Source organism: Lutra lutra, chromosome 10 (assembly GCF_902655055.1).
Source record: "Lutra lutra chromosome 10, mLutLut1.2, whole genome shotgun sequence".
NCBI lineage: Eukaryota > Metazoa > Chordata > Mammalia > Carnivora > Mustelidae > Lutra > Lutra lutra.
In genome coordinates, this window is record NC_062287.1 from 45309416 (window position 1) to 45322974 (window position 13559).

The following is a 13559-nucleotide window of genomic DNA, read 5'->3' on the forward strand; positions in this document are numbered from 1 at the left end:
TTGTTATTACATATAATAAGGTGATGTAACTGTCTACCAGGAAAATTTGAATGAATAAATTGAAAATAAAAACTATCAAGGGTTTTCAGTGGAATGAATAATCAGTAAAAAATTTAACAAAAAAGATCAAAAAGATTTCCTATGCAGCAACAATAACCATTCAGAAAATGTAAAGAAATAATGCAGCCCAGTAGCAAAAAGTGCATAAGATAACTTGGAAAGGGCGCCTGGGTGGCTCAGTGGGTTAAGCCGCTGCCTTCGGCTCAGGTCATGATCTCGGGGTCCTGGGATCGAGTCCCGCATCGGGCTCTCTGCTCAGCAGGGAGCCTGATTCCCTTCCTCTCTCTCTCTGCCTGCCTCTCTGCCTACTTGTGATATCTCTCTGTCAAATAAATAAATAAAATCTTAAAAAAAAAGATAACTTGGAAAAATAAACTAATAAGTTCAATGCAATGTCCATGAAAATTCCAGCTCTTTTTGAACTTGGAAAAGTTCATGTTATGACATTATCTGGAAGGTTCTTTCTTTCTTTATTTTTCTAGATACCATTGGCTATTTTTTTTTTTTTTTTTTTTTTTTTTGCCCCTTGTGGAATTGTTGTCTTTTAGTTGAGCTTTGTGTTATGCCTTCCACTGAAACTGGAGACCTTCATTTATTCATTCAACAAATATTTATTGAAGTCTAAGCTGTGGCAGGTACTATTGTGGATATTTGGGATCTATCAGAGTCCAACTTTCCTGGCATTTGATTTCTATCTAAGAAACAACCATATAAACATAGCTATTCGTTGAGGCTATTTGCTATTTTATTCAGTATCCCAAAGAGAAGTTTCTTAAGACCGTACAACTGGAAAAGTGGCTAAGGAATTCATATAAAGTTTACTCATGAGCAAACAAAGTAAAGTTTCTTCTTTTGATTTGCCATGAAAGCTTAGTTTATTATAAGCTCAACTTGAGTAACTGTAAGATTTTATGTCTATCTTATTCCAATACAAACTTTCCCCTCTTTGGAACTCCTTATCTCCCTATTTCATCTAGATTTTCACTGGCCTTGCTTTTTAAAATTTTGAATTTTTTTGTTTCATTGTATTTTACTGTACTTCTGAAATGCTTCAAGTCTCAAATACCTTGTGCAATTAGAGGAACAATATAACACCAAGAAGAAACAGAAATATCCAGAATGTGGTACTTTTTTTTTTTAAGATTTTATTTACTTACTTGAGGGAGAGAGAGTGTGAGAGAGAGCATTAGAGGGGAAAAGGTCAGAGGGAGAAGCGGACTCCCCACCAAGCTGGGAGAAAGATGCAGGACTGGATCCTGGGACTCCAGGGTCATGACCTGAGTAGAAGGCAGTCGCTTAACCAACAAAGCTACCCAGGCGCCCCAGAATGTGGTGCATTTTTAAGACAACTAACTGCTCTTGTCTCTTCAAAAAGCCAATATTAAGAAAAGCTAAACAATACAAAGGTCTCTTTTAGAGTGAGAAATGGGGGAAAAGAAAAACTTTATAAAAACATAACCAAATGCAGTACGTGACACTTGATTGGATCCTGGCTAAAAGTAAAGTATCCTCTGTAAAAGATTATTATGAGGAAAGCTGAAGGAATTTGAATATGGCATGGGTAATAGATAATGTTAGTAAATGATCGTTAATTTTCTCAAGACCTTGTATTAGTGTTATGATTATGAAAGAGAATGTTCTTATTCTTTTTTTTTTTTAAGATTTTATTTATTTATTTCACAGAGAGAGATTACAAGTAGGCAGAGAGGCAGGCAGAGAGAGAGGAAGGGAAGCAGTCTCTCTGCCCGGCAGAGAGCCGGATGCGGGGCTCCATCCCAGGACCCCGGGTTCATGACCTGAGCGGAAGGCAGAAGCTTTAACCCACTGAGCCACCCAGGCGCCCCGAGAATGTTCTTATTCTTTTTTTTTTTTTTAAAGATTTTATTTATTTATTTGACAGAGAGAAATCACAAGTAAGCAGAGAGGCAGGCAGAGAGAGAGGAGGAAGCAGGCTCCCCGCCGAGCAGAAAGCCCGACGCGGGGCTCGAACCCAGGACCTGGGATCACGACCTGAGCCAAAGGCAGCGGCTTAACCCACTGAGCCACCCAGGCGCCCCGAGAATGTTCTTATTCTTAAAGATATATACTTGGGGCGCCCAGGTGGCTCAGTGGGTTAAGCGGCTGCCTTTGGCTCGGGTCATGATCCCAGAGTCGAGCCCCGCATCGGGCTCCCTGCTCAGCAGAGAGCCTGCTTCTCTCTCTCCCCACCCTCCTTGCCGCTCTGCTTACTTGTGCTCGTTCTCTAGCTCTCTGTCAAATAAACAAATAAAATATTAAAAAAAAAAGATATATATTTAAGTATGTTGGGGTCATGTGTCTGGTCTGCAACTTTGGGATGACTCAGCAAAAAATTGTATTTTACAAACATTTACAAACAGATCAAGCATATATGGCAAATGTTAATTGTTGAATTGTTGTGTCTGGGTATTGGATAGTATTGCAGAATTAGTGTGGATACTGTACTGTTGTTCACATATTCTGCAAAATATTTGGAAATTTTTAAAGTTATATATATCTTTTTATTATGCACAGATAAAAGATATAAAACCGTGGTTATTAAAAACCTGAGAATACTTAAGTGACGTGATTTCCTATGCAGTAAGCGTCCACAAAAAGAAAACTGATACTTTAACTTTCTATGGGGTTTAAATTTAGAGACCCTATTATTATGGTCCAACTATCACTAGAACCACTAGAGATGATTGCTAGAATTTTGATGTCCAATGTTGCCCAGACCTACAGACCCATTTTTGGGTAATTTACATATTCATTACTCCCTGAGTAGTAGTTTCACACACCTGATTTTGGGAATCATTATCTCAGATTTCACATTCTGCGTTTACACTTCCTAACATATTCGTCGCAAATGGCAATTTTCGTTCTTTCTTTTTTTTTTAAGATTTTATTTATTTGTCAGAGAGAGAGTGTGCGTGGACGAGCACAAGCAGGGGCGGGGGTGAGGGAGAGGAAGGAGGCTCTCTACTAAGCAAGGAGCCTGAGGTAGGACTAGGACACTAGGACACTAGGATCAGGACCTGAGCTGAAGGTGAGCTGAAGGCAGACTTTTAACCAGATGAGCCACCCAGGTGTCCCTCAAATGGCAATTTTCTTATATTTGGAAAATATGCTTCAGGAATAATTTTTTAAATGAATCAATAAAACCTTATGTTAAAACCATTTCAAGGAATTATAGACTCTACCTGACAGAGATGTATCTTTCGTTCGTTGTCTTTTAGTTTGGAGAAGAGACCACAGCATTGTCACAAGACTTAAGGGGGAAGAAACTTCTGAAATTCCTAAAGAACATGGAAGAAATTTAGTTGAAACCCCAAAGTTCTAAGGAGAAGAGTTTGCCTCTATAGCCCATTTCAATATCTATTTTTTAAATCAGAATTTTTTATGATTTCAAGTAAAGTCAATGTCAGAGAAAATATGATCCTGAAACCCTGATCAGAATAAATAAAATATAAAATGTAAAAAACCAATTTAAAAACCCGTGGTTATCAAAACTAAGCACGTTCATAAAATGGCCAACGCAACACAGAAAAGAATACAACAGAGCTGTTCAACTTGGCCACGGGGTTTTTAAGGGTACTCTTTTTACCCTGATAGATGAAAAAGAGCAACAAAATCAGGCTCATTCAGGAAAAACCAGAAACTATTCTATTTAGAATGTGATAATAGTCCTTTTCAGAAAAAAACATGTCGGTTCCATGACACCCAACCCCCAGCCCCCGCCATAAAGCAAACAGGAAAAAAGTCACACACACGATTCACTCAACAAAACGACCTCTGTTAACACAACCGGCAATACAACCATCACTCACACCGTGAGGTAGTGGCAGTACAAAGACTGGCACGCATGTGCGCACCCACGCGTGCTCACGATCACGCCCACTACAGAACACACATAGAAAGTAGGTTTGCAATATTATCACAGACAAGGACAAGACGATTTTTTGGTTGTTGTTTAGAAAATGCATAGAAATGGCTTAGACATTTTAATAAAATTAGGATGATAAAAATTTGGAAAAATTATGTTGAATGACTTATTTACCTCCCTCTTTTTTTTTTTTTTTCCTAGTACTCTGTTGAGTGGAAGGATCGCGCATTACAAACGGAAAGGGAAAGGAGCAATTTCAGGCGGTATCTGATCACCAGTCGTAAAATTCCAGGGAAATGCAGGATAACTTTAAGATTATTCGTAAATTTGGTATTTAAAAGTTCAATTCTGAGAGAGAGTGGTTTCACTTGAAGTGGAAGCCTGAATACGGAAGCTCGAGAAGCGAAGGCGGAGAGAGTAGACGGTCTCTCAATAAATTCAGGTTTTGTTATTTTTGCTGCTTGCGGACTATGACATCACTGGAAAACTGAAATTACTCCCATTCCAGACCTCACTGAACTCTCGCGATACTAGAGCCCTGTGGAGCGCGAAATGCCGTGGGAGGGGCTGGGGTGAGATCAACTGACTTCCGGCCAGGCCGTTGTCTGGGTGGCGCGGTCGAGTCATCGCTGGGCCTCGCAGCTTCGATCTCCCATCCCTGCCCCCCCGCCCTGGCGCGGGGGGTCGACCAGCCAAGTGGGGTGGGAGGCGACTCGGACCTTCCCCTCCGTTCCGCTCTGGCCAGCTCCCTGGCCCCCCGCGCTGGGGTCCCTGGGGCCCGCGAGGCCCGGTCTGAGGGGCCGGGGCCTACGTGGGCCCGCCGCTGGGCCCCATGAGGCATAGCCTGACCAAACTGCTGGCGGCCTCGGGCAGCGACTCCCCAACTCGCAGCGAGAGCCCGGCTCCAGCCGCGACCTGCTTGCTGCCCCCGGACCTGACCCGGGCGGCGGCGGCGGCGGCGGCGGCGGCGGCAGCAGCAGCAGCAGCAGCGGCAGAGGAGGAAGAGACCGCGGCGGCCGGATCTCCCGGCCGCAAACAGCCGTGCGGCGACGAGGGCGAGTTGGAGGCCGGGAGGGGGGGCCGCGGCGGCGTGGCCGTGCGCGCGCCCTCGCCCGAGGAGATGGAGGAGGAGGCGATCGCCAGCGTCCCGGGGGAGGAGACGGAGGACATGGACTTTCTGTCCGGGCTGGAACTGGCAGATCTGCTGGACCCCCGGCAGCCGGACTGGCACCTGGAGCCCGGGCTCAGCTCGCCCGGGCCTCTCTCCTCGTCCGGCGGAGGCTCGGATAGCGGCGGCCTGTGGAGAGGGGATGACGACGACGAGGCCGCTGCTGCCGAGATGCAGCGCTTTTCCGACCTGCTGCAGAGGCTATTAAACGGCATCGGAGGCTGCAGCAGCGGCAGTGACAGTGGCAGCGGCGAAAAGAGGCGGAGAAAGTCCCCAGGAGGAGGCGGCGGCAGCAGCGGCAACGACAGCAACCAGGCGGCGACAAAGAGTCCCCGGAAGGCGGCGGCGGCTGCTGCCCGTCTTAATCGGCTGAAGAAGAAGGAGTACGTGATGGGGCTGGAAAGTCGAGTCCGGGGTCTGGCAGCCGAGAACCAGGAGCTGCGGGCCGAGAATCGGGAGCTGGGCAAGCGCGTGCAGGCACTGCAGGAGGAGAGTCGCTACCTACGGGCCGTCTTAGCCAACGAGACCGGACTGGCTCGCTTGCTGAGCCGGCTGAGCGGCGTGGGACTGCGGCTGACTACCTCGCTCTTCAGAGACTCGCCCGCCGGTGACCATGACTACGCTCTGCCCGTGGGAAAGCAGCAGCAGGACCTGCTGGAAGAGGACGACTCAGCGGGAGGAGTGTGTCTTCATGTGGACAAGGATAAGGTGTCGGTGGAGTTCTGCTCGGCGTGCGCCCGGAAGGCGTCGTCTTCTCTTAAAATGTAGGGTCAAGTAATCTGCTCTTTATCCGCGTTTACCCCTTTCAACTCCCTTACACCATGTAAAACACCTTAGTGGGACATCTTCACTGGACACATTTCAGAGGAGGAAAAAGTAATATTGAATCTTTAAGTGTTTAGCTAAAAGCATGAATGTGACACTGTAACCAACTCCTAATGATAACATGTGACTATTAAATCTCTCTGACAGTTTCTTTTTTAGGTGATTTCCTTCCTGCCAGGCTCCGTTGTAGGGGTTACAGAACAGTCGTTCCCGCCTCACAACCTGGTAAGGATCCATCTCTTCACGTAACGCTCATGCTCTGCTGCTTAGTCTACTTTAATGGGCAACATCTCAATTTGTGTGCGTGTGGGTTTTTGGTTTTTTGTTTTTTTTTCTTTCTTTTTTCTTTTTTGGAAGGTGGGAGGGGAAATCTAATTTGGGCCCTGTCCACCCTGGAAACAGACTTGTGCTGGTCAATAATGTATTTAAGATGCTTCTTATGGTTGAAATAGCTGTTAATGTGTCCCCTTGTTCAGACTTGCGTGTACCTAGCTCTTCTGTCCCCAGTGTGGACATGGCCTTGGATGACATCGGTTCCAACTGTACACTGAAAGCTGCTAATAGAGATACAGTTTGGAGACAGTGAAACAGGTGAAGTTGAATGGAAGTTCCGAGTTGTACAAGGTGCAAATTGGAATTCCAATTTTAGAGCAACTTTTTAGAGGTTGACAATAAGTATTTGGGCTTGCACAAATGTGATAGTTATTTTGCTGGAGATGACAGAAATATCTTAAAATATTTGGGTATGCCTTTTAGTTTTCAGTAGGAGATCTAGAAATACAATCTAGAGTAAAAGATTTTAATATCTCACCATTAAAGAAGTTGGAAAATAACATGCATCTCTGTTAATTAATTGAAGGAGAATAAGAATGGTTAATGAAATGTTTCTTTGAGGACCAGCACAGTGATTACCCTATCACTGACTATAAATAAATTGTTGAACACCTTTACTTTTGTTGTATTAAAATTTAGGTTAAATTTATGTATGATTAGATATTGAAGGTTGTGAAATGTGAATGAAAACGTGTAAAGTGAGGCTTCACAAAGAATCTTACTCTCCTTATTTCAAAGGTTTTTGTCCTATTTAAAAATAATTTTTGAAATTGAGTGGTTCTGGCTACCTAAAGACATGATTGACACTTTTTCCAAAGATGGGACATATTCTTCCCTTGAAGTACTGTATTATTCATTGTCCAATTGTATAGATTTAGTGTCCTTCAGTGTAAGAGGCATTAAGAAATTCTTTGTGAAACATCACTGTTTGATAAAGTATATACATATTTAGCATCCTTGTTTTTCTTTGTGCTAAAGTGGATACAGCTGTTGGGGCAGAAGAGACGGGACCAGCTGCTGGCCACATATCCTGCTTTATTTTAAAAGGTAGTATAAGAAATGAGGAAAAAGAGGTAATATCAGGGCTTCTGCTGTCTTTTATTTTAAAATGTTCATAATTAAAAAGTATTTTCCAGCAGTCCAAAGATGTAAGTTATCTTACACATGTTTTATTTTGTTGTTATTTGGTTATAAAAATGGAATCCTTGTTCTTGCACAACTGTAAATGTTTTGTTGCTAGATAACACAATTTGAGACCTAGGTTGGTCTCTGGTTTCCAGTGCATTACAGCATATTTTGTAAAATCACCTACTGCACTTCAGCATGAATGGGTAGTAGCCAAATTCACAACCTGGAGTGATGAACCTGCTTATACCTAAGTGCAGGAGCAAGCCCCTCACAATGCAGCTGCATGGATTTTTAGTGCCTACTGAATTATATATATATATATATATATAAACCAAAAGTAGTTGGAAAAATTATTTGAAATGACTAATTTGTGCTATCTCTATGGAATATGTTAAATGTAGCTTTTTGAAACAGAAGCCTTGAATTGAAATTTAATTAATACTTGAACGAACAATTTTGTATATATTTCTTTGTATATAATTTTGTGCAGTACCAATGACAAAAATATGGTGTCATAATAAAACCAGGTTTGTTGATCTTTCAGTTATGGGCTCAAAGAATTTATTCATCTCTAACATGACATTGGAAAATAATGGATGAAAATAGGAAAAATGATTGTTGTTAATGCTGACTGTGGGTCTTAAAAGGTTCTGGAAGCAGTAAGTGTGTTTTTCTAAAACCATTCCCTTGGAATATTTTCTTCTAATGTCAGTGCTTTTCCTGCATTATTTGAAGTTCGGGGCTGGGGAGAAACAGTAGTCAAAGCTTTCTGAATTGGGATGCTTTGAAAATTCCAAGTGTAGATTTTTAGGATGTCATTTTATAAATGGCAGTTTTTGGAATTACTTGATTAAGAACTTTTGAAAATGGAGATTAGTATTGCCTATTTTTAAAGCTGCTTTGTTAGGCTCCTTGTTTTAACTGTCTTTTCTTAGTTTCCATTTCATTCTTTTTTTTTTTTTTTTCCTTTTCTAATTTTGGTGACTTAGTGATTTTGTCATTTTTTACATCAACTTCATGGTCTTGTTTTTACATGGTATTGCATGTGTTTAGGACCTATCTAATGGGGTTTAAATAAATTTGATCATATTTATGTGTAAGCACATTTTACTGTAAATGTTTGGGTTTCTGAATTTACAACAGATCTGTTTATTTCAGTATGTAGTAAACAATATCTTAAAGTGTCCTATTCACTACTTGTTAATTAAAAAAAGTTATGATTAATATGAAACTGTTGTCTTACTATTTTTAGAAAATTGTGTTCTGAATGATTAGTAGTTGGATAAAGGAGATTTCTGGAATATATGGATTGTGTTGAAATTTTAAGGTTTGGCTCTATTTACTGTAGAGATTGAAAACATCTTAGTATTTGGGGAACTTTTTTTTTTTTCATCATCTTCCCTAATTGCCTCTATGGCAAAATGATACAGAATTAGTGTAAAGAGGGTAGTTTTTTGATACTTGTTTTCTGATGGTGACAGGAATTCATACATTAATTGAACTAACACACCATATTGACCTCCTATTTCTATCATATTGACTTATTGTTTCTGCACTTTCTTGACCAGTTCTAACTAAAAAGGTACACGTTTGTTAAAATGTCACACCTCTGATATAATCCGGCAAAAAGTGTTCGAAATATTTTAAATATTTGTGCATTTTGTAATCACTAAATTAATCTCTTTCTCTTCTCTTTGAACAGCTTAGCAGTGTCTGCAAAAACGAATCTTTTCCTACAACCTGTTAACTGACTGGACTGATGGTAACAAAGTAATTGTGGGAGCCATGTCGGTCAAAAATTTGGCATCTGCTGAAAAAAATGAATGCCATTTTCAAGTTCCCAAATTACTTCTATACTGATTTCACTTTCCAGATTTCACTTTTCAGAAATGGAGATATGAAAAGATTCTCTGGAATCCTTGAAAGACTTACTAGAAATACATGAGACTAAGTTAATTTTGGAACAAAATTATACTTTTTTTTTTTTTTTTTTTTTTGGTCTTTCATGGGAGTGATGATCAGTTCTTTGCATAATTTAAAAATTGTAACTATTGGAGAAGAGAATTGCAGTATTTCATCAAGGAATATTAGATTCTTTACATAATCAAGAACACATTCTATGGAATAACATTCAGTGGTGTAGAATTACATAAACAGGCCATCAGGGATCACAAAGCGTATCATGAGTTTGTATTTATTTCCTGGAACTTGAGAGCTAATCTTCAGTATAGGCAGACCTTGCTGAGTTGAATATAAAAGTTAATGTAAAGACCTTAACTATAAAGAGTAGTCTTTTTAAAATAGATGCATTGATGTGTCATGTGTATCTGAAAAAATTATGACTGAATATGTGAGTAGTTATTTGCAATTCAGGGTAATAGGATGTTCGCATTCTGAGGTTTTGGCTTCTTGAGTTTTCTCTGAGTACTTGACACTTTTTTGACTATTTTGAGGTTTCTAATGAATGGTATCCTAGTTTCTGATGTTATATATTAAAATGTCTCCAGTGTTATGTAAGGGCTTTAGTATTTTGGATGATGGGAGTGTTTTTTTTCCACATAATATGGTTGTTTTACTTAATTGAAACATTTTTCCAGTTTATTACAAGTGTGAAAAAACACTCAGCTCTGGATTGTTTATTTCATTTTTGTTGGATTATGGTAATGCATTCTTTCGTCTGGTCTAGACTGAGTCATTTTATCTTAATTGACTCATTGGGAAGTGTGCAGATGAGAGGTGGGAGGGGTAGGAGATTGGCCCAGAATGATTTATCATAATAACTATACAGTTTGGTTATTGTATGATATTATACTAAACCTATTAAACCCACTCTGTTTCTTGTAATCTAAATTTAGTGTCTGTGATGCGAGGCAGCAAAGAGCATGCCCACTGGCTTATACTTAGCTGATGGATGCTTCTAGGATACAAACGCTACAGCTAGTTGTAATTCTACAACCAAAGATTTGGCATTAACAATAGTTGATGACAATTAAGATGGAGTGATTCACTGATAATGAGTAATTACCTTTAAAAATATGGGATCACCTAGTTCAGCATTTTGAAGTGCTAGTTTAAGGTCTCACTAATTTAATCAGATTTTTAAAGCTAATTAATCTGATTCTTTAAAGTTGAATAGGCAGTAAAATACTTGGAAGTGTTTTTCCCCCACACTCATTGTCAACACAAAGTTTTGAGACCTTCCCAAATGTTTATATTTCTATATTTTACTGTGCAGTTTTTCCTTCAGAAACGAGTTAGTTACCATCTAAGCAAGGGACAAAATGGGGAGGTCTTCCACTAGAAACTTGGAAAATGTTTTGTGTGGCCAACACAGTATTTTTCACATACTTGAATTTGACTATCTCAGTCCTCTCTGGCAGTCACTTGTTACTGTCTTACCATACCATACTGTTCCCAGCTCTGACCTAGACTACAATGGTCATTTACTTTCAGTTTTGAAATGGAGAAAAATGAAACGGGAAGTAATTTAAATTCAGAAAGTAAATGATTATTAGGAATATAGATTCAATATTAGAGAAAAATAAATATTTTAAAAAACATATAGGTTATAGTAGTTGCTTGTGAACTTGGCTTTGCCCCTTTCATTGCTTTGGTTACTAATAAGTGTTTTTATTCCTTTTTTACCTTTCCCGGATTTGTACATTTTTGAGATTTCTTAGAGCCATTTTCCCCACTTTTAAAAGGAAACCTGTTCACAGTGGACTTTGGTAATTTTTATAGTTTTGTTGAACCAAAATAATTTTTGTTGAAAATTATTCCGCTTAGTTTTCAACCTAATTTAAAAACATAGTCTTAAGTGGCATTTTGAAAAATTGTGTAGTTATGTTAATATGCAGATTTGATTTTTATTGGTGGCCCAACTTTTCTTTTTACACTGCCTCTGAATTTTGCATCTTTGCTGTATACCCACAGAGGTCAATTTCCTAGACCCCTCTGCCTTCTAATGTCCTGTAGTTTGGGGTTTACAAATTATATCAATATCTGAAGTAGAATATAATGAGTCCTCTTAAAGCCAGATAACTACACCAAGTAAATTGTAAGATGGATTTAAGTTGTTTAGTATGACTGAACTGTTAAAAGCTGTCTTCCTGACTGAGGCGGTGTTCTTTAGGTCTTAGCTACAAATGACTGTTCCCTAAATTGTAATGCAGATCACAGTAAGTTTACATGTATTTCCCTGCCCCCAGGCAAAAATTTTGGTAAAGGAGACTTGTAGCAATAGATGTAAAATAATATGGTCTTTTGCTTACATTGCCCATTTTTACTAATTGGAAAGATGATTTAAAAAATACATGGTAGAGGACAGATTCTAGAATCCTTTTTAGTTTCAGAAACCATTGCAAACTCTTCTCTTTATAGATGGTAATATGCTAGGAATATATCAGGATAAGAAAACAATTTGTACTGAATTACCAACTTAGTTATATCAATGGTTTTTGAATTGTCCAAGTTGATAGCACCATTCTTAAGGAATTTAATTTAGTAATTTGGGTTTCTTATTTTTGAAGTCAGAAACTACTTTTCCATATTTTTCTCTGCTGTGATAAGTAGAGCTTTCCTTTAAATAAAAATGATAGAATATACATAGAAGTGTATAATTTTGGGTCAGAGAGCTTTAAGTAAAGCATATCCATTATAGAAAGCAGAAAATTCAGCAAGAAATCAAAACATAAAAATCACCCCTAATTCTCTAACCAAGAGAATATTTACAGCAAAATAAAATTTTTTTTTTTGCTCATAATTGGAATCATTTCATATATAAACTTGCTAGGGAATACATTTCAAAGCACTTGTTGAATACCCGCTTTGCTTCCTGAAAAATTTTAAATGTATTTTGTTAATTTCATTTAATTTTAAAATCTTTAGCTGGACTGCTTTCTCTTTGAACAGACCCTGAAAGCCTCACTCATGAGGCTGCCTCTTCTAGGTGACAAGCTAAATTAAATTCTCCTTTCATATAATTAAGTAGCATAAGATTATTTAACAAGTATGTCACTGTACTTGGAAGGAATAATGAAGATGCTTGTCAATATGATCTGGGATGGTACTTATTTTATTTGGTATGATTGGCTTATTTTATTAGAAAGTGTTGATCTAAATCTGTATTGTTGTCCAATATTGTAGCTCTTAGCCATATGTAGCTAAAAAACTTAATTAAATTCATTTATTTAGTTGGACTAGCTACATTTCAGGTGCTCAGTAGCCACATACCGCTAGTAGCTAACACTGTCAGTCATGTATAGAACATTTATTTCCATCATCACATAAAGTTCTGTTGGGCATTGCTGATTTAGATGTTGTCACATAAGAAAATGGTTTAAAGAGCTGAAATGAAAAGTTTTACAAAGGGGAACACAAAAAGTCACTTCAAAAATTTAAATGATCTGTCTTAGGAAATGAAGGCTATTAGACTAGGCTATTTTAGAAAACAAAAGCAGGAATATAAGAAGAGTATAGCTACCATTTAAGTGCTACCATTTAGTCAAGTGCTATGTTAGTCAATTTCCCTATATTACGTAATACCAGTCCTGAGTGAGGTTACTGAGGACCAGAGAAGAGAAGTTAGCTTGCTTACCATCACACAGCTGAAAAGAAGAGTCCTAGGTATGTGATCCCCAAAGAACTGTCCCAACTAATGGAAGCTTCAAAAATAGAATTTGCCTTAATCTTCCAAGAATATAGCTTTCCAAATACAAATAAGAGGACTCTTGAAGTAGGTAACTATCATTGTACCACTGCATCAGCTTTATCAGTCAGTATATCAGCTCTAGCTGAGCCTACCATCTTTCAGTACTATTGGAATTGATTCCTCCGTGAGGAAGGTTGTTATATATGTTCTAAATTTCCATTAATAATAGATTAATAATATCTATGAAAACAGTGAATTAGGAAGACAAAGGGAACATCTGCTGTAGTGAACTGATCCTCATGACTACTCCCATTTTCATTCCTGCTTGGATTCTTTGAGGTTTTCAGTAAAAACTGCTGTATGGTTATTTTTCCTGTTACCAAAATATGCTTAATGTAAAGGAGTGGAGCAAGCAAAGTAGAAGACACTATTGGGCAAACTAGAGAAGTTAAGCTCTTGTTTAAAGTGATAGCCCTTACTAATACTCCCCTTTGGTTGCTGCCCTGTGTAGC

At 38.9% G+C, this 13559-nt stretch overlaps 1 protein-coding gene across 12 annotated transcripts; it reads left to right on the forward strand.

Annotated features, from left to right (window-relative positions):
- Window positions 1-4518: 4518 nt before the first annotated feature.
- On the forward strand, window positions 4519-10021 carry CREBZF (CREB/ATF bZIP transcription factor). 12 transcript variants are annotated; one of them, XM_047691194.1, is made up of 4 exons: window positions 4519-5875; window positions 6084-7316; window positions 7942-8056; window positions 9100-10021. In XM_047691194.1, exons 1-2 carry the CDS (start codon window positions 4776-4778, stop codon window positions 6097-6099), a joined length of 1116 nt encoding a protein of 371 aa, XP_047547150.1. In that variant the 5' UTR covers window positions 4519-4775; the 3' UTR covers window positions 6100-7316; window positions 7942-8056; window positions 9100-10021. The 12 variants fall into 12 exon arrangements, with proteins under 12 accessions (XP_047547150.1, XP_047547148.1, XP_047547151.1 ...); XM_047691192.1 differs by having other exon boundaries at window positions 6084-6527; window positions 7248-7316; window positions 7942-10021; XM_047691195.1 differs by lacking the exon at window positions 7942-8056 and having other exon boundaries at window positions 6084-6527; window positions 7248-7316.
- The last annotated feature ends 3538 nt before the right edge of the window (window positions 10022-13559 follow it).

Coding starts and splice junctions, on each gene's coding strand:
- CREBZF (XM_047691191.1), top strand. CDS start 4,776: ATGAGGCATAGCCTGACCAAACTGCTGGCGGCCTCGGGCAGCGACTCC.